Source organism: Stegastes partitus, unplaced genomic scaffold (genome assembly GCF_000690725.1).
Source record: "Stegastes partitus isolate 25-593 unplaced genomic scaffold, Stegastes_partitus-1.0.2 Scaffold1508, whole genome shotgun sequence".
NCBI classification, from domain to species: Eukaryota; Metazoa; Chordata; class Actinopteri; family Pomacentridae; genus Stegastes; species Stegastes partitus.
The window spans coordinates 78,228-104,143 of record NW_007579239.1 but is presented as its reverse complement, the minus strand read 5'-3'; the positions used below and the strand labels follow the sequence as shown (position 1 = coordinate 104,143).

Below are 25,916 nucleotides of genomic sequence, written 5' to 3'. Positions count from 1 at the left end.
TGACAACAAGTTAGAGAATCGTGGTGATTTCAGGAAATCAGATAAACACACATTTTCCTTGTTTATCATCAATCAACATTTTTAGCATTTTACTAGCGGATCTATGATCACGTATGACTTATACGAAGCTTTTTTTCATATCATCACCCTCTCACGGCTCTTTTTCTTTTACCAGTCTACCTTCTGTCATCGGGTATGGATGAGGAAATGTGGAACACCGTAGGTCAAGGCATCTCTCGGGCAGCTCCTCCGATGATGATGTCAAACTTTCATGCAGTCAGCATAAAATTATGAAGTGTGAAGACGTTCTATTATAGATCGACCGCTTTATCAGCTTCGCATTCCCCCAGTTCTACACCTTTGCTTCCAATTAGCAAACTTCATTACTGCGTCCAGTGAGCCATAAAAAATTAGATTGTACAGCAGACATTGTTAACGTCTCCATACAGTGTCATAAACTATTACATAAAGGGACATTTGGTCGGTTAGTCAGATGTAAACAAAGGCACTGTTCCATCAACAAACCTCAGAACAGAGGGCTGCAGTCAGAGATCAGTCCAAATTTCACCGAGAATGCTCTAAGAGTGAGTAAACAAACCTAAATTTTCCACTGTGATTGTCTTGGAAACACACGCTGTTGTATGAATGTTTGTCAGCCTTACTTGTTGCAAGGCTTAAGGGATGGCTCAGTCAACAAGGTGGTCCATTGAAATTTCTCAATAACTTAATATTGGATTGGTTTGCAAACATTTTTTCTACAATCGTTCTTGGTCCCCAGATGTTAAATCCAAATGACGGTGATGAACCTGTAATTTTTCCTCTGTTTTTGTGTTTTAGTTCATTTTTTTCTGGTCACTAGACATCAGAATATCCTGACATGAGTGCTTGGGGCAAATGTGAGGTGGTGCAAATGCTTACAGGTGCAGCCCTATAATCAGCCCTTTGGTCCTTTTGCTTCATTTGAGCTGTCTGACAGTTTTGACTGCTACATTAACTCAGAGGGCGCCAAAGCTATGACAAATTCTGGTTACTAGGCATTACTCCAATTCTATAAACAAATGGGCAATACAACACTAGAGGTTTGTTATTTGAGAGTTAATGTTGAATTTTATGTTGAAGACGCCAATGTTATACAGAACACAGTTGTTTGACGTTAACATCCAGAGAACGGAAGAATTGCGTGTTTTGTCCTGAGTTATTCCAGACTTAACCAATCAGCATTGAGACCCACAGAGTAGTGTTTCAGGGCCAATCGTATGTACCAACCATGGAGGAGTTACTGACCCATACAGCTTCTGCTATATGCTTGATGTTTATTATAACCTAGCCAATGGGACATAATACAAATTCGTACTTGCTAAACATGTTAGCATTGCAATTGCAAGCCCGTTAACTGATGGTAGCATTTAGCTCAGAGCACCACTAAGCCTAAGCACAGCTGCAGTGCATGTAAGCACAGTTGCTAGCATGACACAAACTCAGTCGTCACACCAAAGTCAAACATTCTTGCAATTGCATGCCAATCGACCTGCAACCTCTTATGGTTACAAGTTCTGGCGGGGCCTAAAAAATAACTTTAAAATATGAAGTATGCCTGTTAACTGCCCCTGATGATCAGCCTTTTACATGCTCTGTAGAGATTGATATCATTCATCAATCATTGAGTAGATTTTACTTAAACCACTTTGCCTCTTTGTGTTTTCTTGACCACAGCATGGAGGAGACGGTGCGAACGATACTACAGAACCAGGACTCACTGGAGGGGCCCAAGGTGGACCCACTGGACCTCATGAAAGCATACAAGGTACCGCAAAGACCTCCAGCCACCACAAGATGAAGTCAGTTTTTACGGTTTTGTAACAGTGATGTTTTGTCTCTACAGTTACCCATCAATCAACTGAAATCTTATCTTCAACATTTCAGAAAACGCCTGTGAAATAAAGTCGGTCTGTAGCATTAGCAGCATTTTTTTTTGCAATAACATAATGAACTGATAGAACAAAATATATGAACAATTGATTTTTTTTTCACTTTTCATCACCTAGATTGCAAATATAACACAGAAACCAATGGGGATGATTCAGTTTTAGATATACTATTGATCTCACCTCGGAATGCATTTAAAATTCCTCTTCAAATAATGGCGTCATGTTGAGAATCAGCTCTATAATATGCTCGGTCAACATTATGATCTAAGTGGCATGGTTAGGCTTTTCTTGTGCTGGTTATATGTGTTTCTCTTGGAGAAGTGCTGCGTGGTTTCAGAACCAGTAGCTGTGATGCACCTAAATCAATATTTAGCCATGAAAATGTATGAGGCAGGGATAGTGGAATGAATACGTAGTCTCATCAAAGTGAGCGTTGTTTTAATTACTTCTGTAATTAAATAGTTTACCTTATGGAGACATGCATCGTGTCCCCTGATGGAGGTGAGTCCCCCCACAATGTAAACAGTGTTACAGAGATGTCCACATTACGCACACCTCAGAACATCAGCTCTAATGTTATTTATGAGTTGTGTTGATGTGGTGTAGTTCAAAGTGCAAATCATTAGAACTAATGAACCATATGACAAATGCAAATTAGTCTCAGAATTAGTGGTCTCAGCTTTATCCATCTTCGATCCTTTTAATGCTGCTATCGTTGGTCCTCTTTTTTGAATTTCTGCAATTTTACACTTATCATTATTGCAGAGAGCAATTAAAATGATGTCAGTCAAATATTTCATCAAGCAAACAAAGAAAACATGAGGACAGAAAATGTTTAACCCTCAATGATTCAAATAAGGTAAAGCTTTTATTTAAGTCTAAATTTGTAAAGAAAATTCTAGATAAATGATACTCCACGGTATGGAAGAACAAGAATTTTTTTCTTGTGTGTTCTTTTTTCATTAAAGTGCAATGCAGCATCAAACACACAATGACAGTACAGCCATCCTCAAATGTATTCATATACAAAAGTAATAATAAATAAAAAATGTATGAAAACCATGACATTGCTTCTGAACTATGGTTCAACAGATATATAAAACAACAACAACAACAAAAAAATGAAGCAAACAAGAATGATGGGACCTGTAAACTAATATTTTGTTGAACAACCTTTGAGCCAATCACTGCTATCAAGTGTTTTCTGTAACTCTCAGTCAGACTTCTGCACCTGTTGACAGGTATTTTGATTTTGGCTCACTGCTCATCAGCAAAGTGCTCTAATTTGCCCGAGACAGTTTTTTATTTATTTATTTTTTTAAATTATTCTTTTCAACCCCAATTCAAAAGCAATGTCGTATTTCACAAAATTATAATTTAGCAATTTTTTATTTATTATTACTTTTTTCAGTTTCTAGTTATTTGAGTGACTATTGTGAATTTTGACTTTTCTTTAATGGAAGGGTATGAATACATTTGAGAACGACTGTATGTACACTACATATGCTTTCACTGAGCATTACAGGACGTTTGTTGAGCAGATGGGGAATTTGTGCCGGTTAAGGAGCAAACCTGAAATACTCTTTCAAGATGTTCCACTCAGCTTTATGTATGTAAACAAAGCAGCCTTGTAATGCTGAATGTCTGCCTGGATCAACAGAAATACTCGTCCAATCAGAGAGCATTTATGTCTACTGTGCACTTTCAAATCTCTTTCTGATTGCTCAGTGAAATTTGTTTGCTTGTATTGGTTTTTACCAGCTTTATACTGGATTCTTTAAAATTCATAATGTTCACCAAATTGTCTGACGTAAGCACTAGATATCAATAACCCAACCATGGTCCTCTTACAGGTAGTTAAAATGTTATGTTGATAGCAGTGGGCAGATGGAGAAAAACATGGCTTTTTACAATATGAGGTTCTGTTTCTGATGACTTGATGTCTCTAGTATGAGCCACAGTCAGTTAGAAAAGCCAATAAACACGGAAAACTGGGATTAAACATTACACGAAAGAACACACAAAGAAACCCAAGGCTTCGGCAGAATCACTTTCTCAAAAGTGCATAATCACAAGGACATGAAAAGTCATATCTGACCTCTCCCACTGAGCTCGCTGCCAATTCCTGCTTTGCCGCCGCCGCCGCTGCCGCTCTCTGTCCATAAAAACATGAATCTTTAAAAGCTGTAACAAGGACTCCTCTCATGAATCGCTCACACACTCCGGCACTTAAGAGGTCATTATAGAATTGAGCAGGCACAGGGCACCACAGGCAACCCAGTGGAGACTTTTTCTACCCACCGGTTGAATGAAAGTTGTTTTTTTGTCCTTCATTTTGCCCACCAGTTTCTGGGGAAAAGTCTCTGTTTGATTTGCTAAACGCTTCGCTCTCTTCACCAGCAAACTGTTGCCCGTCTACCGTCTCAGGAAGGATGCAGAGCAAAATCTGCTTTACCACAGTAAATGTAGCTTTACCAAAGATCTTGTCATGTCTTTGGAGGGAATATTAGACCTACAGTGCAGATGTCCATGAAACCCATACCTGTTTCAGTTTATCTATTCTATACTAACGGACATCTTTATTGTCATTATTTTTTACTTTGCTTCTTTTGAAAATGTTTTTCTTCATTCTTAAACATTTATGGCCCACTTAAATACTATGAAAAGGTTTTTGATGACTTTAGCCAGTTGTTGTCTCAGATTTGCATTCACTTTGACTGTGCAGTTTACAATTTCCTTTTTCATTTAGTTTCCTCTTTTGTGCCGTGCATTTTAGATTTGATAGTCGTTGCTCCTTCATTGGCTTGTGGGTTGCGATGTGCGGTGCTGGGGGCTGTTTGGTGTTGGGTGTCTTTTCGTGTGTTGTTTCGGGTGTGTTGGGGTGAGGAGTGGCGGGGCTCGCCTTACGATTCTTGTGCTTCGGGTCCAACCGCTCATTTGGACTCTTTTGTCTCTTGTGTCTATTTTGTCTCTCTTGTGCATGCTGTCCATGTTCCACTTGATGCTGAGTTCTTCAGCGATGTTCCCATTATTGTCCAAAAGCTTTAGTACATGATCCGAGCATCTAACGTACTTGATTTGAAGACCCTTGAACATCTTCGGCTTGTCGCTCCTGACAAAAGCTTGGACTTGGGGGAACCTCCCCAATTTTAACCCGCACATCTCGAGGATGGCCCCGGTGTACAGTTTGCATGCTTCCACAGCCGCCACAGTTATTGCTGGTGATTTTAACATTCATGATGACGGACTCAGATGAACAGCTCTACAGCATCATGTTGTGTTTTGAATAACTATGGACTGAATCCTCAGGGGTTTCAACATTTCTGACTTGGTGAAGGCAGGCGTTCTTTCTAATTGTTCTCATGTTTCTTTGAGATTGCTATCCTTGTGAGGCACTTAAAATGCACCACAATCATTTATTCAGCGTTCCTTTTTCACACCTCCTCCCACTTCAGTTTCAGTCAGGGATCTTGTAAATAATTTCACTTCTAAATTTGCCCGCTGAGGTAAATGTAGACTCGGGTCAGGAAAAAGCGCCATGGAGAAATGCCACTGTGATAAAACATTCATAACGTTAATAAATCATATTTAGAGATCCGACTCAAGTGGAGAAAAACAAATCAGGTGAATTGTGACTTCGCTAAAGAGAGACTTTGCATTTAAACTTTTGAACAGAGAGCTGTCGACGGCCCCTCTGCTCTGATATCATCGTCAAAAACAGCAATCATTTGGGGCAGCGTGGTGCCGTCGCCTCACACCAAGCAGGTTCTGGGTTTACGCCTCCTGGTTGACTCGGGCCGTTCTATGCACAGTCTTGCATGTTCTCTATGTGCCTGAGTTGATTTTGTCTGGGTGCTCTTGATTGCTACAAGCCTTTCATGGCAGGTTCGCTGGCAATTCTTAATAAGCCATAGATGTTTGTGTTGTTTGATACCATTGACAGGCTCCCAAACCCGTCTATGTCAACACACCTTGAACTTTCATTTATTTAAGTCATGCAGTGAATTTGCCAATTATTTATGAAAAGAAATTCATAACAAGTTGTCGTTTCCTTCGTCTCAGTGATGCTCTTAACCTTGTTGGAAATTAGCGTTTTTAATTAACTTGTTTTGAATGATGGAAATATTTATTTCTCTGAAAATAAGTAAACATATAAGTAACTCATTATCAATAGATGATTAAGATATGAATAAATGATAACCTATAAGCTTATAACAGTGTGTTTTAAGATTTGCAAAAGAATATTTTCACTGCATTTCTTCAGATCTTCTGCAATGCTCACCACTTCTGTGGCTCTAAAAACTCAGTAATACCTTAACAATAAGGCTCAAGATAAACTTCTCTTTTTGTTCAATTGTTCAGCAACACATTTCTGGTTTCAAACAATTGTTTTCATGTATTCCTGTCAAGATTTTGACCACATCACAGAACGGAGTGTCTTACAACAGTTTCCCTGAGGTTTGCACCAAAGGGTTCAATAAAGTTCTACTCTATTCTATTCTTATTGTTGTGATCTAAACTGATATCACTCACACGAAATTTCAGTCCTACTCGTTTCAGTAATAAACCAGCCCAATTGTTATCATATCTGAAGAATTAGGACTACTTTGTATGTTTTAATCAATAATCTGAGCATACAAAAATTACATGGCGCTCCACAAGGCTCCATTTTTGGGCCTCTTCCATTCAGCATCAGCGTAGCTCCATTAACGTGGACTAGAGATGTAGCCATTTGATTCGGTGTAAATAATAAAAGTGTGGGTTGATAAATCTTTGAAGTGAAGCAAAGTAGATGTTTTATTTATGCAGTGTTGGCAGCAGACAGTGTGTTGTTTATCGAGATTTATTGCTATTATAAGTGGAGCCCACAAGAATATGAGAGTTTAGTTTTCATTTCTTTGTGACTTTAAGGCATACATCTTTGATCTGCTCTCTGCATTTTAGGACAAACTCCTGGAGGAAATGTGGAAGCAGCAGGACAGTCTGGAGGGTCCCACAGCCACGGCAGCAGAGATGCCTACCTCACCCGAGGCTGGCGGTGGATCAGAGGAAAATTCAAAGGACAGCAATCCCCTGCTAGAGCGACTCAGAGCGCTGGAGGTAAAGTGGATTGCATGGTCCACTTCTTATCCGTCCGCCAACTGTTCCTCGTTCCCCAAACCACTTTCCCTGTGCCCCGTGTCCTTCTCCTTTGCTCCTAAAATGTCAGATTGATCGATATATTGAGGGCACTGCAACTAAATGTGTTACACTTCATATCGATTTGCGATCAATTTTCACTTTATAGAGACTCAAAATAAGTAGGCAGCTTAAGGACAAAACACGAGGCTGTTTTTCCAAGGACTCAGGATGAATGCGCAGCTTCCATGACAATCAGTCTGATCACTTCTTTTTCTTATCCTGAAGGGATTACAGTGAAGGCAGAGTCTATTAGAGAAATCACACGGTTCAAGGCCATTCCTAACACTTTGTCTCGGTCGCGTTATGCACATCAACACGCTGTATGTCTTTTTTTTCACACTTTTGCAACGGCAAGGTCAGCGGGAGGTCAGCAAATTGTGCTACGACTTCAGGATGCCATTTTTGTGGCGTCAGTCCGGATTATGCGGTGTTAAAATGCAAAACTGCAAGCTGAAGGCTAGGCGGTTTTAAATCATTTGGGAAATCTGTAGATGCAGAGAGATAATTCAAATCTCCCTAACGGCCGCAAAGCATGTCAGTTACAGTTACTGTGCAGCTTATTCATATTAGCGTATGGACTACAACGTGTTCACTTGTTTAGAATAACTATATCTCAAATGATAATTAACCACTGTAATGTCACTCATAGCATCTGAGTGTATATGCGGCTTTCATTAATAAAACAACAGCCAGGGAGACATGCAGATGATAAACAAGCACAATCATTATGTTTTATCATGCCTCCATCCATCTTTGAATATTACCGAGAATGAGACCCCATTATGTTGAAGAGCAGTCCTTGGGGCATGGAAGCTGCAGAAGACAAAGGAGTTATTCATATCCAGGAGGTGATAATTAAAAGGCTGACAGGGTAGTTAACATTTGGAGTCAGTGTTCCAGTGAATGTACAGTACGCCCCTCTGTTACACCTTCCCCACTGAAAAGGTAATAGAACTCACCATCTGCTGAGAGGTCTGAGGCAGCCATTATTGATGGCACTTTTTTAACTCCTCCAAAGCCTCGAAGAAAAATCCACCTAAAACAGAGTGCAGCCTACTAATTCTGCTTCACCTCTCTTTTTTTGTTTTTGTTTTGCTGCATGTGATAGTGTGATGCTTTGTACTCTGCATTATTTGGCAAAATTTGATCAGTCATAACAGTTGTGTGGGCTGCAAGGTGGTGCAGTTGGTAGCACTGTTGCCTCGCAGCAAGAAGGTTGCCGGTTTGCATCCCGGTGGGGGCACCGGAATCTTTCTGGAGTTTGCATGTTCTCCCCGTGCAGCGTGGGTTCTCTCCGGGTTCTCCAGCTTCCTCCCACACAGTCCAAAAACATGTTGAGGTTAATTGGTGATTCTAAATTGTCAGTAGGTGTGAATGTGAGTGTGCTTGGTGTCTGTCTCTAAGTGTAGCCCTGTGATAGACTGGTGACCTGTCCAGGGTGTCCTCTGCCTTTGCCTATAGGTCAGCTGGGATAGGATCCAGCCCCCCGCGACCCTCGTGAGGATTAAGCGGTGTATAGATAATGGATGGATGGATAACAGTTGTGCTTTACTTTAATGACTTGGAAGCAAAGTTTGTTGTCCATTACTGTAACCATTATTATTAGCTCAGGAATGAACTTGTTCAACTCAGAGTTTTAATTAACATTAAGCCTGGTGTTACCGTAGGTGATGATGCTAGGTGTGTGCAGATGTGAACAGTGATCATCACAGGATGTCACATCATAATGCTGGTCTCCGGAGATGCAAGGTGCTTTGTTTAATCAAACACCTGGAATGGCAGAAACGCAAGGTGTTTGCACATCTAAGAACCTCCACAATGGTTTGTTACTGTTCAAAATTCACTGTGCTGTGTTTATTTACAGTTCAATACGTCAGCTCCCAGCTAATTGATGCTCAGCTAAAATGTGAAATCGCGAATGCAAACTTGTTTCTGAAAAGTGAATTTAATGTACGGACGTTTCATGAAACAATGCACAGACAGGCCATCATTTGATAGAATAAAGCATCCAACTGCTGTATTCAGATTTTATATAATACACTGACCTAAACTGATGGGACGAAAGCAGACACCAGATAAGTGTTTCTATAAAATGGTGTGGACCTTTTGGATGTAAATATCATGATCCTATTTACCTTTTTTGTTACCGTATGAATTCTTGAGTTTTGGCCAAAAATGGGTTTTGTGAGCCAACAGTGACCGTTTACCCTCTGACCCCCCCTCATTTCTATTAGTTAATCCTTGTGTCCAAGTGGAAATTTGCAGCAAATAGGCGACAGTGAGAAATTGTGGTCATGAGTTGTGTTATGGCCAAACACTTATTTTGTGGCAGTGAAACACTGTTTAAATTTGAGAAATGGTGTCCAGCTGAAAGTGCAGCACAAGACCTGATGTAAGTAATGTGAATGTATCGGCCATTATGCTGATATTTATTGTGGAATGAAAACCTGTGGGTATAGAGACAACAAAAAAAAAAGAATGATTTAAATTAAGCTCCAAACAGCTAGTGCACGGACATATTTTCAACATTTAGTGATTGATTTTATGCAGCATATGTACATCAACTGTAAATGCCTAATGTTCCATCCTGCATTTAGATAACGTTGCAGTAATTATGCATGAATTACCAGCATGGATGCCTGCCGGAAATGATTCAGTGGTATTTAATTTTCCTATGGCAGGACTATGGTCCAGTACTTAAGGTATAGCCTGTAAAACCAGTCTGTCATTAGTGATGATCTTTTTAAACAAAGTGGTCCCTTAAATCCATTTTCTTGCCTACATTTAGGACCCTAATGGATAATTCTGAGTGTACGAGTATTTTGTAGAACTTATGCTGTTGCCTCTTCATGGTGGCTGCCTTTATTTTATCCACATTGTAATTAAACTTTAATGCCAAACTGGAGAAACATTAGCTGGTTTTCCATTTAGTTTAAAACTACTTTCCAGTGATTATGGCACACTTGGGTACACTTCCATATAATCTACCATAAAAAAATGAAATATTTGATGCGAAAACCATAAATATGAGTGAGAAGATAAATAATAAAAACAGTGAGGTTGCCCCGCTTTTTGATTGAGGACGTATTGCAGACTCCTCTCAGCTTCTCCACCTAATGGTAATTTTTAGTGGAGTTTAACAGTTAAAACAGTGACTGATGCAATGCTCTCCCAGTAGATCAGCCACATTAATTGTTCAAAAACAAGGATGAAGGAGCGAGTCTGTAAGCCACCAAACACCTAAACGTGATTTATTTTATTAGAAAGATCATTTTTGCAGTATATCCTGCAAGTGCAAAAACAGTTTAAGGTTGATTTTAAGCTTGAATCTAATATAGATTGACATTTGAAAAGTGTTTTTACTTGCAGGCTGCTGCGTAGGATGTTAATCAATAACGGTCATTTGTAAAGGGGATATACGGCGACTGCAATACCAAGTGTGAACTCACACACCGTGTTCTAAATAAGGGCTCAACCACTTCAAATTCAGTCTCAGAACTTGGACTTCCCTGACCTTTACACAAACGCTGCCTGTAAGCCTCCAGGCTGATCTGTGGCCTTTGAAACACTCCTAAGTTTCCTTCCTATAAGAAAAGACTGAGTCAAAGAAAACTATACAGCCGTGTGCTTCATTGTGAGTAGTCCCAAGCTATTATGATTTCAAGTATCATTCAGCAGCCAGTTATGGAAGCAGCTTGTGATACTGTGGTGGTGATCGTCTCTGGCTGTTGCCTTGCGGAGGAGTTAAGACGGCGTTGAGCCGCGTGGGGTGAGTTCTTCTTTGAACCCCGCTCGCTCCTGTGATCAGCCGTTTCTGTGATTTTCTGTGAACCTGTTGTTGTGAAGAGTTTGCCCACAGCGTTTATGTGAAAACAAGCTAGCACAGGTGGCCTAGCCTTTAAGATTTACTGGATTAATCATTTCAGTGGAAACTCACCCTCTGAGTTCCCAGAAAGGCTTCTGTTCCCTGTCGGGCAAAACCTCTGTCAGTAATTAAATTATACCTGGGGAACCTCAAGTCAGCCCTACAGACACACTGGGAGTCTGCAGGATGGAGCTTATATGCTTGAAAATTTAATGCATCATTTATTTAAAACCATCATTTTCCAGTGAACCCACAAACCTCTCAGTGCTGCTGGCAGAGAGCCTTTGTCTATTCAGTTATCTGTGTGTCCGTCCATCTGAGAGACAAATAAGAAAATAGCATTTAAAGCTGACATTTTCCATATTGCCGACTTGTTTTTGATGGAATTAACCGAAGTATCTGTCCTGTGTGTCTGTCTCAGTGTCACAAGTTTTTCTAAATTATATTTCAGCACTAACATGGCAGCACATTCAAATATATTTGCTGCATTTTATACACTTTTCGTGTGTGTGTTGTGTCTCTACAGGTGGAGAACTCTGCTCTGTCGATGGAGAACGACAACCAGAGGAAGCAGTATGAACGCTGTCTGGATGAGGTGAGTCTTCTCACTGCATGTTCAAGAACAAACATCATTTATGGTAGACTACAGTGAAGTTCCACATTTAGTATTTATGTAGAATTAGGATGTATTTCATCTGTGTACTGATTTGCATTAGCAACAATGGCCACTGTTTGCTTCTCCTCAAATTGTATTGAGAAAGCAGCCTTGTAGAAACCAATAATGTAATAAATGTTCACTTTTTAAAATGTAATAGGCCGATAACGTAATAACTGGCCAATTACGTAATAATAGTCCTGAAACGATAACATATTATCTTTTGGCCAATAACGTAATAAATTATTACGTTATTGGCCTGGTAAAAAAAAAAAAAGTCTTTGCAAATGTAATAACCAAAAAGCCAAAAGTTGTTACGTTGTCGGTGTAGGACTTTTATTACGTTATTGGCCTATTACATTTTTACAATGCAAAATTTATTACGTTATCGGCCGTTATGTTATTGGTTTCTATATATCTTGATGTGTTACCTCAGTAAACGTCTTCCTAATGACCTTTCAGTCACTAGTTTTCAGTCTCCTTTAATACAACATGGTGTTCATTTGGTAAATTATGGCCCCATTTAGAATAAAATAGACAACGGAGCAGGCTGCATTGTTATTGAAGGGTCACTAAGGTCACCATCCTCAAGTTCTCAATCAGATCCGCCACTCGCTTGTTTCGTCTTGTTTAAAAAAAAACTATAGTAGCGTCAGCCCAAATCCAAACTTCAGGCTTTAAAATCATCCACAAAAGCAATGGGTGACATCACGTTTGCAACTTTTTTATGCACTCTCTGGTGAGAACCCGGTACATCCGTTGCCCGTTCTGCTGACTTGACGATTTAGCGTGTTGCGCTAATGTGGCGTTGAGCTGCTAGCATCAAGCAACGATGGCGAGTGGGTTGCAAAGCTTTCATGAACTACATTTGTTGTCTCCTCTTGCTGTTAACATTTATTCTAAGTTAAAATAATTATCCCCTTTGGCTTTATATGTATAAGCCTGAGAGTGTTGTCAATCTTTTTGTGTGTCCTTTAGCAAACAAAAGGTAATTTTCTAAGTAAGGTGAAGTCTGGATGTGGTTAGCTCGTTTTAGCATTTAGATTGGAGGCAAAGGGAAATTGATAGCTTGGTTTTGTCCAAAGTGGAAAAAATACAAAGACTTCTAAAGCTCATAAACACATTTCATCTAAAATTTAAAAACAAACTGTAGCTTTACAAGATACCGTTTGGTTATTAGTGAGCATTAGAGCTGCTGATTTGGAACTTTCTCTGATTAGAACCAGACTAGCTGGTTTTCAGTTTTAATGCTAAGCTAGGCTAATATGGCTTCCTACTTTATTTACAGCTGTTTAGAAAAGACAGTCAATATGATTCCTTCACCCCTAAAATAATGACATACATGGCTTTAAATTCAAACGTCAGGCCAGACAAAGTTATCTGGTGTTCAGGACGTGGAGGCGACAGAGACTCATGCACACTCAGGCTGTTATCTACAGTATGTATGAAGTCCGTAGAGGGAAACCTGGAGAAGGAAGCATCTGTAATGGAAGTGGACTCACCGCAGAGCTCCTGGCGATGTGAGAATAAGAGCTGGAGGAGCGAGCCTTGGCGTTCAGGAGCCTGTGGGTAGTCTAACCGCACTCCTTCCCTCTTCTCCCTGACAACACTTTGAAAGTCTCTCCATCTTCCTTCCATCTTCTTCCAGCTGCCACCATTCTGCCACTTTATTTTTTTTTTCCCGCAGCCCTCACTAATGGCCTTGTTACCATAGAGATTTCTGCCCATGAGAATTTAACATATTTCTGGTTGAGGATGGAAATTTCAGAGTTTCTGCTGTGGGATTAATTTCTCTTCTGCTGCTTTTCAGTCTTATTATGCACATGAATCTTTCTTTCTTTTTTTTTCTTTTCTTTTTTTAACGGGGGAGCATTCAGAAGACTTCCTGTCATGGTTTGAATGAGCTGAGGCGATTGGTTTTGATGGAAAGATGAAAGAGGTGGTGGGGAAATCATTTTGCGGCACAAAAAAGTGGAAACATAGTTGTTATTCCAGTGTCAAGATATAATATATGCTTCCACTTCTGAAATCAAAATAAGCAGGAAAGAAAGCATTTCGGTTTGTGCTTATTTCTAGCCACAAAAATAAACCTTTTTTTTTTTGTCTCTGTAAAAATTCATACAGAACAGCAAAAGTTAGGTCAGTCTTTTCATAATTAGATCAAGGCAGCAACATGCGTTTAGCAGGGAGTGAAGTTATGTTCTTTGAAAGAGACATTTGTTTTGGTTTTTTAACTGGAGATATATATTTTATATTCTGAGGATAAAGTTGCAGCTGTATGATGTCGGACTCTGTGATGCAACACGCTGCCAATTTGTCCTCGCAGCATCTTACATGCCTCTGAATGCTCACTGATGGCGTTTGTATGAGGTCATTTTCATTTACAGTCTCGCTGTGTCTCAAAGCACGAAACAAAGTTCTGAAAGCCCACTGTGACCAAACTCGTAATACGTTTTACAGATATTTTTTCTGCTTTTCTTTCACTTTCTCAGGTGGCTAACCAGGTGGTCCAGGCCCTGCTCACGCAAAAGGTTTGTCTTTCTCTCTGCAGTACCAAAGCGTCATTAATTCAGTCAGCCATTATAGTCAATGATGACCGTCATAATGATGAACATAAAAAAGGATTATAAGCGTGTGTCTTTCCTCGTAATCATGCAACTTGTAGCAGAACACTTTAATACAGAAGTGTGAACTCAAGTCATATGACATCAAGAAAACCACTGTCTACAATAAAAGTGAGCTTTTTTTGAATGTCCTCGTGTCCATATGAGAACACGCTAAATACTGAGAATCCATCGTGATTCGCTGCATTGCAAATTCATTCTGCTGATTTGTGAATTAAGTGAATTGATGATGATGCAAAAATGTCATTTGATGGTTCCTGGTGCCAAAATGTGAACATTTAACATTTATTACTTTTTTATAGACACATTTATAGATGTGTATAGATGTATATATAAAAAAAATTTTTAAAAAGCCATTCATGAAAAAAGGAACAACATCACACATATATTTACTCAAATAATTATTTCTGCTAAAAGAATGATGGAACTGTGAACCCTGACATTAGCTTACCTTAAATAGATATTATTAAAATTTGTCATTTGAAATTTTACACTGTGTACCTTCAGCGGAAGAACAAGATCACATCGTGGACCGACAAATGATTCATTTTAATCTGGAATCATTTAATAATTTGAAAATAAAATATTTAGATAAGACTGACAATTTAATACTTGAAGTGTGGAAGCTAGAAACGTTGTGCGGTACAGTGTTGAACCAAATAACATGCATAGTAATGAGAGGAAGGAGACTTGTGGACATGAACTATTGCCCCAGTCCATGTTTAGAGGGTTTCCATCACACAGCGGGCTGCGCTCAGCCAATACAAAGAATACTGATCATTGTTTTAACCACCACATAACAGCTCGAGTATTTTCCCGTGTAGATGTGGGGGAAAAAAAAAACAGACAGCAGCATTACGAAGCTTTTTACACAGAAATTAGACAGTAACTGTGTCGAAGTAAGAATAAAAACATTGATAGTTTCTGCAAATTCATCATTCTTATTTTACTAGAATATTTTCAAAGTGGTGTGAAACCAACTGGACTTGACCAAGGACCAGTTGGTCTTGACTTCAGACTTGCAAAACAATTACCTTCTTCCTTCTCTTTTAATCACAACATCCTTGTTAAGCGTGAATCGCTGGATTGCTTTACAGCACAGAATAGTATTAAAACATGCAGAGAAAAGTGGACGAAGCATGTACATGGAGAAACACTTAGAATGGAGTAATCATGTGAAATCTTGGAGAATGTAGTCCTCGTAAGAACTTAGAGACAATATGACACATAACACATATACACCGTTGCCCAGAAAGTTGGAATAACTTTTGTTTTCAGACACATTCCTCATTTTATTTCTATTTCTACACATCAGTAGTTACTTTTGACCAGGTGCAGTGATTACATACTGAGTCCCAGTTACCAGGTGAAACTAATTCAGACTTTGGGATGTGACCAAAGAGTGGGACGTCCTGCCCATTGACTCCACCACCAAGCTGGTGGACAGTACGCCACCATGTCTTAACGCATTGATCCGTGTCAGGGGTGGCCATACTCAGTATTAATGACTGAGTGGCATTTGAAGGAGTAATAGTGGACATTCTTCAAATATGTCTTTCCTGTTATATTGATAAAAAAAATTGAAACAAAACCTTTAATCCTATTGTTCAATAGCCCCAACTTTTGTACAAGCCTGAATACACAGTTTGCAAAAGTTGATTGTGGTTTAATTTTTACAATTGTGTGTATATTGTGATATCAATAAAGTTTTAGGAAGATATGCACTTAATGAATAAATGTCACAATCATTCCATGGGAAGAGGTAAAAAATATATTTTATTCCAACTTTATGGACAACAGTGTATTTATGTTCTAAATAAAGCAAACTGAAATTCAAATAAACAAAAGCAATGAGAGGATTGACCCACAAAATGCTTCTAATATTTTCCTGTCGTGTTGTTAACATTAAAAAAAAAAGTCTGGATTTTAGAGCAGCATCATGTGTATCCTACATAAATACAGTGCTGTGACCTGCGGCTGTTTAATTAGCATCTGATACACGTGTGCTTCGTCCCCGTCACTCACACTCATCTGTCCATTTCTGGTTTGTTTCTCAGGACTTGAAAGAGGAGTGTGTGAAGCTGCGGACCCGAGTGTTTGACTTGGAGCAACAAAACCGCATACTGAGCGTGCTCTTTCAACAGCGTGTCAAAATGTCCGCGATTCCTGTCTCCCAGGTAGGAGCACATGGCGCAATGGATACAAACAGACACTGACAGACCGAGGCTGCTCCAAGGCTGTTTGAATTTTACATGAGCAGTGCTCCACTTCTAAAGGTTACTAACTTTAAAAAAGGACCGTAAAGATCGAGAAATCTACCCAGGATGTGTTTCATTTGTATTGTACTGATGCACAGTGTCGCCGCTGGATTTAAATTCTTCTTCCTTTTCCTAATTAGTACAGATATTGGTACAGTCGCTTGCTCGAGTGCACCGCAGGTCATCAAACAAGCATCTCCACCCTTTACCCTTTTCTTCTTTTACGCTAATTATGTCAGAATCTTTACCTAATAGCGAGTAAGACCTTGTTCTCCAGCTAAGTGGCGGCGCAGAGATCTTAGACGAAACTGAACATGTTTCTCTAATTGGGATGTTCTGAACCATAGAGGGGCTGGCTGGTTAAAACTTTGGCCTTCTTGTTGTATTGTTAACCATCATGACAACAGTTGAAGGGCTCCATCGCTAACTGCATTTTTCTGACTCTGCTGTTCCTCTCATTTCTACGTAGCATCGCTCTTATTTGACGTTTTCCAACAAGCATCGATCTCCAGCAAACCAGCAGATTAATTTAGCAACTACTGAGCATATTGGAGCTAAACAGCAAGACGTTTTTGTACCTTCAGGAGCAGGTGGAGATCCAAAATAGAGCTAAAAGGGTTGTGAATGTTGGTGTCTTGACTAAGAATTAAGGCTTCATGTCAATATTTTCTTTTTAAATCCATTAATGCCATGTTAATGCCACCAATCTTAAACCTATCCAGCTGGTAAACAGTGATCGCAACACACTCTTTCATTACCACACTCGCATTAACACCCACCGCCATTTGTTTTCACACTATCTGAAATCTGAAACAATAGTCTGAGGGCAGTCTTTCACTGTGACAGCGAAAGCTTTGGAAAGGAGCGTCGGTTGCCTGATGTGTAAATGAGACAAGGAGGCAAAGTCAAAAGTGTCCGTTAAACACTGATGAAACTTGCGGCAAGGAGCCTGTTTAGGACAGCAAAAGTCAGAACAATTAGTATTCAATGATGCCATTAGGAGGTGTCTTTCTTCATTTATTTACTGACAAAATGTATGAACTGTTTTCACCTCTCACTGAGTCACGGTAAACTCACAAACTGTGTTTTTTTTTTCCCCTTCATCTTTTAGATTTTTTTTAAATCTATTTTTTCTATTATTTATTTTTTATCTATAGCAGGGGGACACAAAATAAGCTTCCACAATGTCAGGATAGTTTAAATAAGGATAGGTTCAGTAAAAAGCTGTAGCAGTAAAGCGGCTTACTGGGAATCTTACCGTTTGAGGTGTATTTGTATGCAACACACGTCCTCGCATTGCGTATCTTCTTTCAACCTACTTTTCTTCCAGCTCGGCCAAGCTAACATCGTAGACACGGAACACGGCAAATGAGCTCAGTACATAAGCAGGAGTGATCTGTGTTTTCAAACGCATCAAATGACAGCGTGGATAAAAGGCACCAAACACAGCAACAGTGTCTTCATTAAATCCACGGCTCTGACTTGATCTGTGGCGCTAATAGCCACTGATGGATGGATTTGTGTGTCTGAAGGACTGTAGACTTTGTTGCTTAACCTTTTCCTGCAGCAATTTGTAATCCACAGGTTGGTTGAATCACTTTTTTTTTGAGTAATAATAATAATACATTTGTTTTATATAGTGCTTTTTACGAAACTCAAAGACAAAACAAACAAACAAAAAAACAGGACAATGAAGTATTGAGGTGGGATAGTACAGACTATGGTCAAGGGAGGAATGGAAATTAAACAGATGGGTTTTGAGCTGCGATTTAAGTTTCTGGAGAGTTGGGTTGTCTAATGTGCTGAGGGAGGGAGTTCCAGAGGGCGGCAGCGGCGAAGGTCCGATGCTTGGTGTCTGACGATGGGGGTCAGGAGGCAGGAGTCGACAGAGCGGAGACGGCGGGTGTGGCAGTGATGTCGGAGAAGATCCGAGAGGTAGGAGGGGGCAAGACTGTTGAGGGCTTTTAAGGTGATGAGAAGGAGTTTGAAATGAATGCGATAGTGGACGGGGAGCCAGTAAAGGTTTTGTAGATCGGGGGTGGTATGGTCTCTAGAATAAATTGGAAATTTTTGTAGCCTTTTTCTAAAAGGCTCCACTTGGCTACTTCTATAATTTTCAGACAGTAATGAGGTATGCGGTGCATTACCGGATCAAATCCATTTAGTTTTGTGGTATGTTTCAAGTTAGGCTGGTGAGCTGTGTGATACTGTCCACAAATGGTGTACGGTGTATTTCTGCATGTTTCAGTTCTACAATATGAAGGATTTAGTTTAAGAAATCTGAATTAATTGTAGTTTCTTTTCACCATGTACCTATGATAAGATATTAACCGGGAAACGATGACAAAACCTGTCATTTTAGTTGCAGTGATGCTCTTGATCTGTCAGTGCGTACAACAGAGATGTGTTGCAATGGGCAGAAACAAAAAACCAAATGTACAAGGGTGGAACGTTTGTGAATTTTAGCTCAGCTGACAATCCTGCAATGAATAATTGATGACAGATGATGTTTTGATGGACAGATTGTTCTTTTTAGCATTCTGAGCTGAACGTTGAAAGCAAAAAAAAAAATAAAAAAATGGCTGGCCGAGATCAGCTTGTTAGCCCTTTGCTTTACTTCTACATTCAAAAAGGTGTATTGACAGAAATGTTGGGTTATTAAACTGCAGTGGGGATCTTTCCCTGTCATTCTACCAGCAGGAACACACATGCTTATTGACGCCAATTACAAGCACATGACACCCTTAAAGTGAGTGCTGTGCTATTGAGTAGCTGCTCTGCAAATAGCACTGCAGCGTGCTACTTTTCCTCCGACTCTGATTATTTCTGTTGGGTTGCAGGGATGTAGTCCTCAGCCTCGAGTTCAACCCTAATATAGTTTCTTGTTTTTTCAGTCAGCCTTCACTCCTCTTGTTTTTATGCTGTATTTAGGAGTGAAAATTATATTTTCTTTCGAATATTTATAGAAAAATCTGGTTAAACTTGAATGGAAGCTACTGTTTGGCATCATGAAAATGCTTCAGCTACAAGACATAATGCGATGATTAATAGGGTGCACATGTCTCCTGATTCTTAATTGATTGGTTTGGTTGATCACAAATGGCTCCACATTGTGGATGGTGCTCAGTGTCGGGAAGTTATATCAGTCATCCTTAGTTTCTTAATTATTCCTTACTTTTCCAGCACAAAGACCGAGGTGCTTTGCTATATTGGAGAAAGCAAGTAACCACTCCCTAATTGAAACGGTGCCTTCATAAGTCATGCAACATATGAACATTAGACTTTCATTGACATTTCAGCATCAAGATTCGTCCATAAACATGACAGAGAACTACAGTTTTCTTGGTTTTAGATTGTGCAGACACAACTTTCCAAAATCCACAAACTAAAGCTTGACTTTTGGCTCTTTTGTTTTCTAAAATGCTGCATGTGTTACACCCTGAGATGCCAATGAAAACTCAACTTTCACAGTGATAAAGGCACAGATTGTCGGGGCAAGATTAGTTTTTCTCAGTTACTTTATTGCATTTCTTCAAATCATTCTTAACATTTGCAAAATAGAAACTGAATTTCTCAAAACCAACAGCTCCACACAACAGGTCTGCAAAAGCCTGTAACTTGCTGAAAAGTTTTTAAAAAGTATGTCCATGAACATGTCAGTGATATCAGAATGAAAATAAAAAGAAAGTCTTGTTTGCTACCCAGATGTTCACAAAGCTCAGCCATGATGTCAGTAAAATTGTACTTCGTAAACATTCTCTGATGGGTTGTGATGGTTGAACAAGGCTGTAGTTGCTTATTGAAGGATCTAATGCCTAGACATTTTGGGTCTAAGATTATCCAACAGGCAACACATAGTTGTGCATAATCATTTGTATGGATGTGCCAAAGAATTTGCCGTTTGTTCAGAAGAATGAAAAACACTGACTTGGTAATGTGGAGGTTGAACAAAGAGTTTTTTAGAATTTCAGTTCAGAAATGCACCAAAGCAACAGAGAAAAACACTGAAGTCTTGCCAGTAATATCGCTGAACGTAACCTGCGGTGTTGCAGAAACTTTTTCAGAGACGAAACTGACGAAAGTTTATACATGAAGTTACTCTCAAACGAAGTGCAGTAAATGTTAAGAGTGTCTCAGGCTACATGTTACAGTTCGCGGTGAAGCGGAGTTCGATTGACAGCTACAACATACTTTAGTTAATGACTGTATCTGGTGGATAAGTTTAGTTTTCACGTATTAAATAATTTACTCTCCCTCTTTCAGAAGTGTAATTGGTTTTGACCAGAGTTCTGCAAGAATCTAAGCCGAAACCTTTCTAAACTCTTCAAATCCTAATCAAGTGACCCCTCTCTCTCCTGCAGAGTCATAATCATTATGCAGAAGGCAGGCAAGAAGTTTCAAGTTGCTTTGTTTCTAAAGGTCTCTTTGAATTGTCAGGGATCCCAGCATGATTCCCCCTCCTCTGACAAACTCACACTATCTGTATTCAGGGAACCAGTTTGCTATCAAAGACTGAATGGGTAATTAGTGAAAATATTGAATAAACTGTATGATAGGTACGCTGTAGAAACTCATTTTTCCGGCTTCGTATAAATTGTACTAGAAAGTTTAACAATGCACACACCAGGTCATTAAGTATGCCGCGAGCTTTGCAGAGCTGGATATTCTGTCCTTCATCTTTAACCTTTTCTCTAAAGGTCAAACTCGCAGACTCTGCTAAAAGAGGGATTCAGTCTTTGTAGAAGAATTGTATATATCACTGCGGGGATGTTCCACTGCTTCTCCTGGAAACAAGTGTTGCATCTGCAGACATTTTCTCTTTCTCGTCTGATTAAATGAGGTTTTGTTGTTGGATTACTACTGATTTAACATTTTTTGTTGTTTGTTCTTTGTGCATATCTTCGGTGATGCGGTATTCATGCAGCCTTTTAAGTTGAGCATTAGTTTTATCAAGTTTATTTTATCAAAGAATGAATTGTCTGACCTGCAGTCTTTCTCTGTTTTGCTGCCGAGTGCGTCAGACGAATTCTCCCTGATTAAACATTCTTTCTTCGATTAGCTTCTTCTCGGCCTAGAAATTACACCTTATTGTTATGTGTTTGTTACGTGCTATTTCACAGACACTCAGATGGATTTTTAGTTCTGAAAAAATCAGAGTGGTAATAACACAACATTGCTGGCAGTATGAGAAACTTTTATGTGCCAAATGCCGAGCCTTTGATTCACGAATGCAGCATTCCCAGTTATCCAGGACGCTACATTAGTAGTGTACCATAATTATCTCATGCCTAAAGCTTGAATATCATCTACAGTTGTTATATTTATCTCCAGTGAAATCACTAACAAAAGTTCTGAGACCAAGCCTTGCATTTAAATCATTAAATGTAAAGTCTGGAGTATTGTGAATATTGTCGTGCTGAGAGACGTTACTGATGTGATCTCAAGCTGTGACCACCTGCTGCACAGCTAAGCAGCTAATTTTATTTGTAGTTGTGACTAACGGATGAACTCAGTAGAAGTGGGAAGCTTACGTCATAGTCCTGCTACTCAAAAAGTTAAAACGATAAACAATATTTTAGCAAATAGTTTGACTGCTGTCAATACATGTTATCAACCTATAACGATGCTAATTGTTGTGCAAACAGATGCTAGATTACGTATCAGACATAAGGATTCGCTTGAACTTGTCTGTCCATCACATGAGAGTTCAATATTCTCATATATCTGGCTCTTTAGCAGCTACATACCGTTGGTCATAAAGCCAAATTAACTTTTCGCACATCTATTTCAGGTGCATAGGAGAAGCAGGAGCGTATCTTAAAGTTTCAGTCAGACTTCCACACACTGTCTGTGTTATGGTGCTGGACCTTTATCAGGCAAATGGTTTGGCAAAAAGACAGAAGCCTTAGAATCTCAAAGAGGGACTCCGCCAAAAGAACATACTTCACATTCCATAGGGACTAATGAAATACCAATAAAAAAACAAGGGAGGCATAAATGTTACAACACAAATAATTACATAGCATTGGTAAAATTCTAGCATAAGAATGTTTAAAGCCTGCCTCATTCTCAAAAAGACCTAGACTTGCAGGTTGTACATGGAGGTGAACCTGTAAATAATGAAATATCCAAAATGCACGATCCATGTGGATACACAGAACAAATAGGAAACGTGAACATCAGCTATAACAGTAATGCATTTCCTCGAGATGCTACCTAGTCCAGTCCAAGCAAATTGTATCTGTATGGTAAAACTTTGAGACAATGAACTGAAAGATATTCAAAAAAAACTTTATTAAACTAGAGTAATTCTTTGTGCACAGTCATGGGGTGACCTAACCATTCTTCAGACCATAAGCCTATAAAAATATATATATAAGGAGCTGAAGCTTTATGTTTCTAAGCAACAGCCTCGGAACCATGAGGATCTGGAGAGAATCTGCAAAGAGGAGTGATCTAAATTACCTCCTGATATGTGTGCAAACCTGGTGACCAACTACAAGAAACGTCTGTGTTCACCAACAACTCCACCAAGTGCTGAGTCATGTTTTGCTGGACGATCAAATACTTATTTCCCTTAATCAACTGGAAATTCATTTATATTAGATAATGTGTTTTTCTGATAACATTTTCGTTGCTATTCTGCCTCTTACACTTAAAATAAACCTATAATTACAATTATAGACTACTTTTTTTTCCCTGTGTGGCCATAAAATATGCAGGGAATCGAATCGTTACTTCCCTCACTATATATATATAGTGGCTACAGTGTTCTTTTACAGAAAAAATGTTTGGCATTCATTCATCGGTTTGTTTAACATAATAGATGGATGACTTTCATTGAACCTATTGCTACAATATAATTCCTGTCATACTGGGAGTGGAAATCTGTACCTTAAACACAATGCTGTATTTTCTACCACTCGTGTTTATTATACATCTAGCCTTATTTCAATTAACCGATTGTTTTATTTATTGTCAAAGTCAGTCTGAAGTGACCAGAAGCAGCTAACAAACAGCCGCTCTTTTAATAACTGGTGGATTCACCGGATGTACACGAACATCTGGATATGTGTGGTGTGATTTTAAACCATTGTTCCTTTTGTCTAAAGTCTCTGGGATGGTCACCTCTTCTAGAAATGATTTCAACTTGGCCTCAGACCAGATGAGCAGTGTGATTACTGCAACAAGAGATCACGGCCTTTGCACTTCCACAAAGTGGGAGCAAAGAGGCCAAAATCCATTAGGCTCCACACTGTTCCAGCTGCAGAGAGCACTTGGAAAAAAAATGAAACACAGGTCATTTCATTGTCCCCATTACTGACGGGGACAATGAAATGTGACAGGGAGAGCGTATGAGGAGGGATGGAGGGCTGTGATATTGGAGACATGACACTCTAGTTGTGTATCAATTTGCCAGGTAACACAGAGGTAATTATGTATGAATTATTGAAATGGAAAATTTGTTTTTGACTCCGAGTCATGCTTGTTAGGTTCCCTAATCACTATGACAGCGCACCTGTTCACCGTCAGGTTGACTGACTCCGAGCGAGGTTACAGCGAAGCGGCTCACGACACACTAGAGATAACAAAGGAGAGAGCAAGAACAACTCTGTTTTTTTTTCTAGTCTTTTGCTGATGGACTGTGCATGAAAATTAGAGGCAAGAGAGCACACATAAAAGGCGCATGAATAAGGAAAACACTTCCATTTTATGCTGGAGGATGCACTCTGTTCAATGGATACTATTCAGTGTTGTCATAACAGCAGCTCGCCTGGATTGAACCAGGTGAACCTATTGAACTTAGGTCCTTACTGCAATGAGCGGGGTTCAATTCAGGCCCACTGCCAATCACAGCATGTCATCCCATCTCTTTTCTGCTATCTCTCTAAAATGAAGAGATAAAAACTGCAAATCAAAAGGTTTAAGGAAAAGGATCCCCTGTGGTTTCAAAGCGAAGGCACCGCTCACTAAACACCATCGATAAACTCCTATTTCCCAATCATAGCTTAGCTACTGTAACTGCAACAATGTGCTGATCTGCTGTAATGGAAACTGCAAAAAATAAATGTGTAACCGGCTCACTACCTACATTCCAATGAGCTCATGCTACTTTCAAAGGGGAAAAGCACGAACAAAAATACATACATTAAAAAGAACTCAGTTACAAGATGGCGCCTTACTTGCATCATGTGCATCAGTGTCCTTCTCAGCTGAGTTTGTACAAACCATACACAATCACAACTCCCTCACTTGGCTCTTCGTACGTATGAATGGAATAAAACAAAATAGTAATTCAGTGGTTCTTGGCATTCCAGATGTAACTGGGTTATATTGATCAAAATCTGATCATGAAAAGAGTCACTTTGCTGGACGTTTGACACTCAGAATATTCACCATCCTCCTGTTTCAAGGAGGGAAAAAGGCTTTTTGGGCCAATGTGCAGCATGTGATGAAGTTGCAGTCGTCAAACATGTCGACTTGTACGCATCTTCCCATTAAATTGCTTTCGAATATATACATGAAACCATACGGATTCTAAAAAAAACAAACAATATAAAAAAAAAAGTGTCTGCTAAAATTTCCACGAGGTGGTCCGCTGCAGCCACTGGCACAATGAATCGCTGCTATGAAGTTGCAAAGCATAACTTCAGCCTGAACAACATTTGTCAGTGGCTGACGTGTCAAAACCGCAGCCCAGAGGTTACAGGGGACGTAATGTAAGCGTTAGCCTTACGCTAGCAAACAATGGATGCACAGAGCGTGTCTGTCTACTGACTGAACTCAAAGCTCACCTGTTCTTGACTTCCAGAATCCAGTCTCTGCTTTTCTACTGTCTCTGTATGTTTGTGAAACTGATTCATAGATGTGCCAATATCTTATTTTACTTGTGCAGACAGTCGCTTCCATTCACGATGTCTGCTCACTTCTTTCTATCTAAACTATATGTTGTCCGAGTGTGCCTAAAATGTGTTGTGTGCTCTGTATGAGAACAAAGTAAGACTTTTTAACTCTACACAGCAATGTGAGAACAATATTGTTTGTTTGTATGTGTTCTTGGCTGCAAGGTGGCGCAGTTGGTAGCACTGTTGCCTCGCAGCAAGAAGGTTGTCGGTTCGCGTCCCGGTGGGGGCACCGGAATCTTTCTGCGTGGAGTTTGCATGTTCTCCCCGTGCAGCGTGGGTTCTCTCCGGGTTCTCCGGCTTCCTCCCACACAGTCCAAAAACATGTTGAGGTTAATTTGTGATTCTAAATTGTCCGTAGGTGTGAATGTGAGTGTGCTTGGTTGTCTGTCTCTAAGTGTAGCCCTGTGATAGACTGGTGACCTGTCCAGGGTGTCCCCTGTCTTCACCCTAAGTCAGCTGGGATAGACTCCAGCCCCCCTGTGACCCTAGTGAGGATTAA

The 25,916-nt window shown here is 39.6% G+C and overlaps 1 protein-coding gene across 2 annotated transcripts in view; it reads left to right on the top strand.

The window, feature by feature from the left end:
• The window catches only part of LOC103370984 (nck-associated protein 5-like), a 78,422-nt gene that overhangs the window by 28,897 nt on the left and 23,609 nt on the right, over positions 1 to 25,916 (top strand). For both annotated transcript variants that reach the window (XM_008300187.1, XM_008300186.1), the window contains exons 3-7: positions 1,714 to 1,804; positions 6,873 to 7,028; positions 11,501 to 11,569; positions 14,122 to 14,160; positions 16,311 to 16,430. In XM_008300187.1, the coding sequence (XP_008298409.1) occupies positions 1,714 to 1,804; positions 6,873 to 7,028; positions 11,501 to 11,569; positions 14,122 to 14,160; positions 16,311 to 16,430 (475 nt within the window). The remainder of the gene's footprint in view (positions 1 to 1,713; positions 1,805 to 6,872; positions 7,029 to 11,500; positions 11,570 to 14,121; positions 14,161 to 16,310; positions 16,431 to 25,916) is intronic.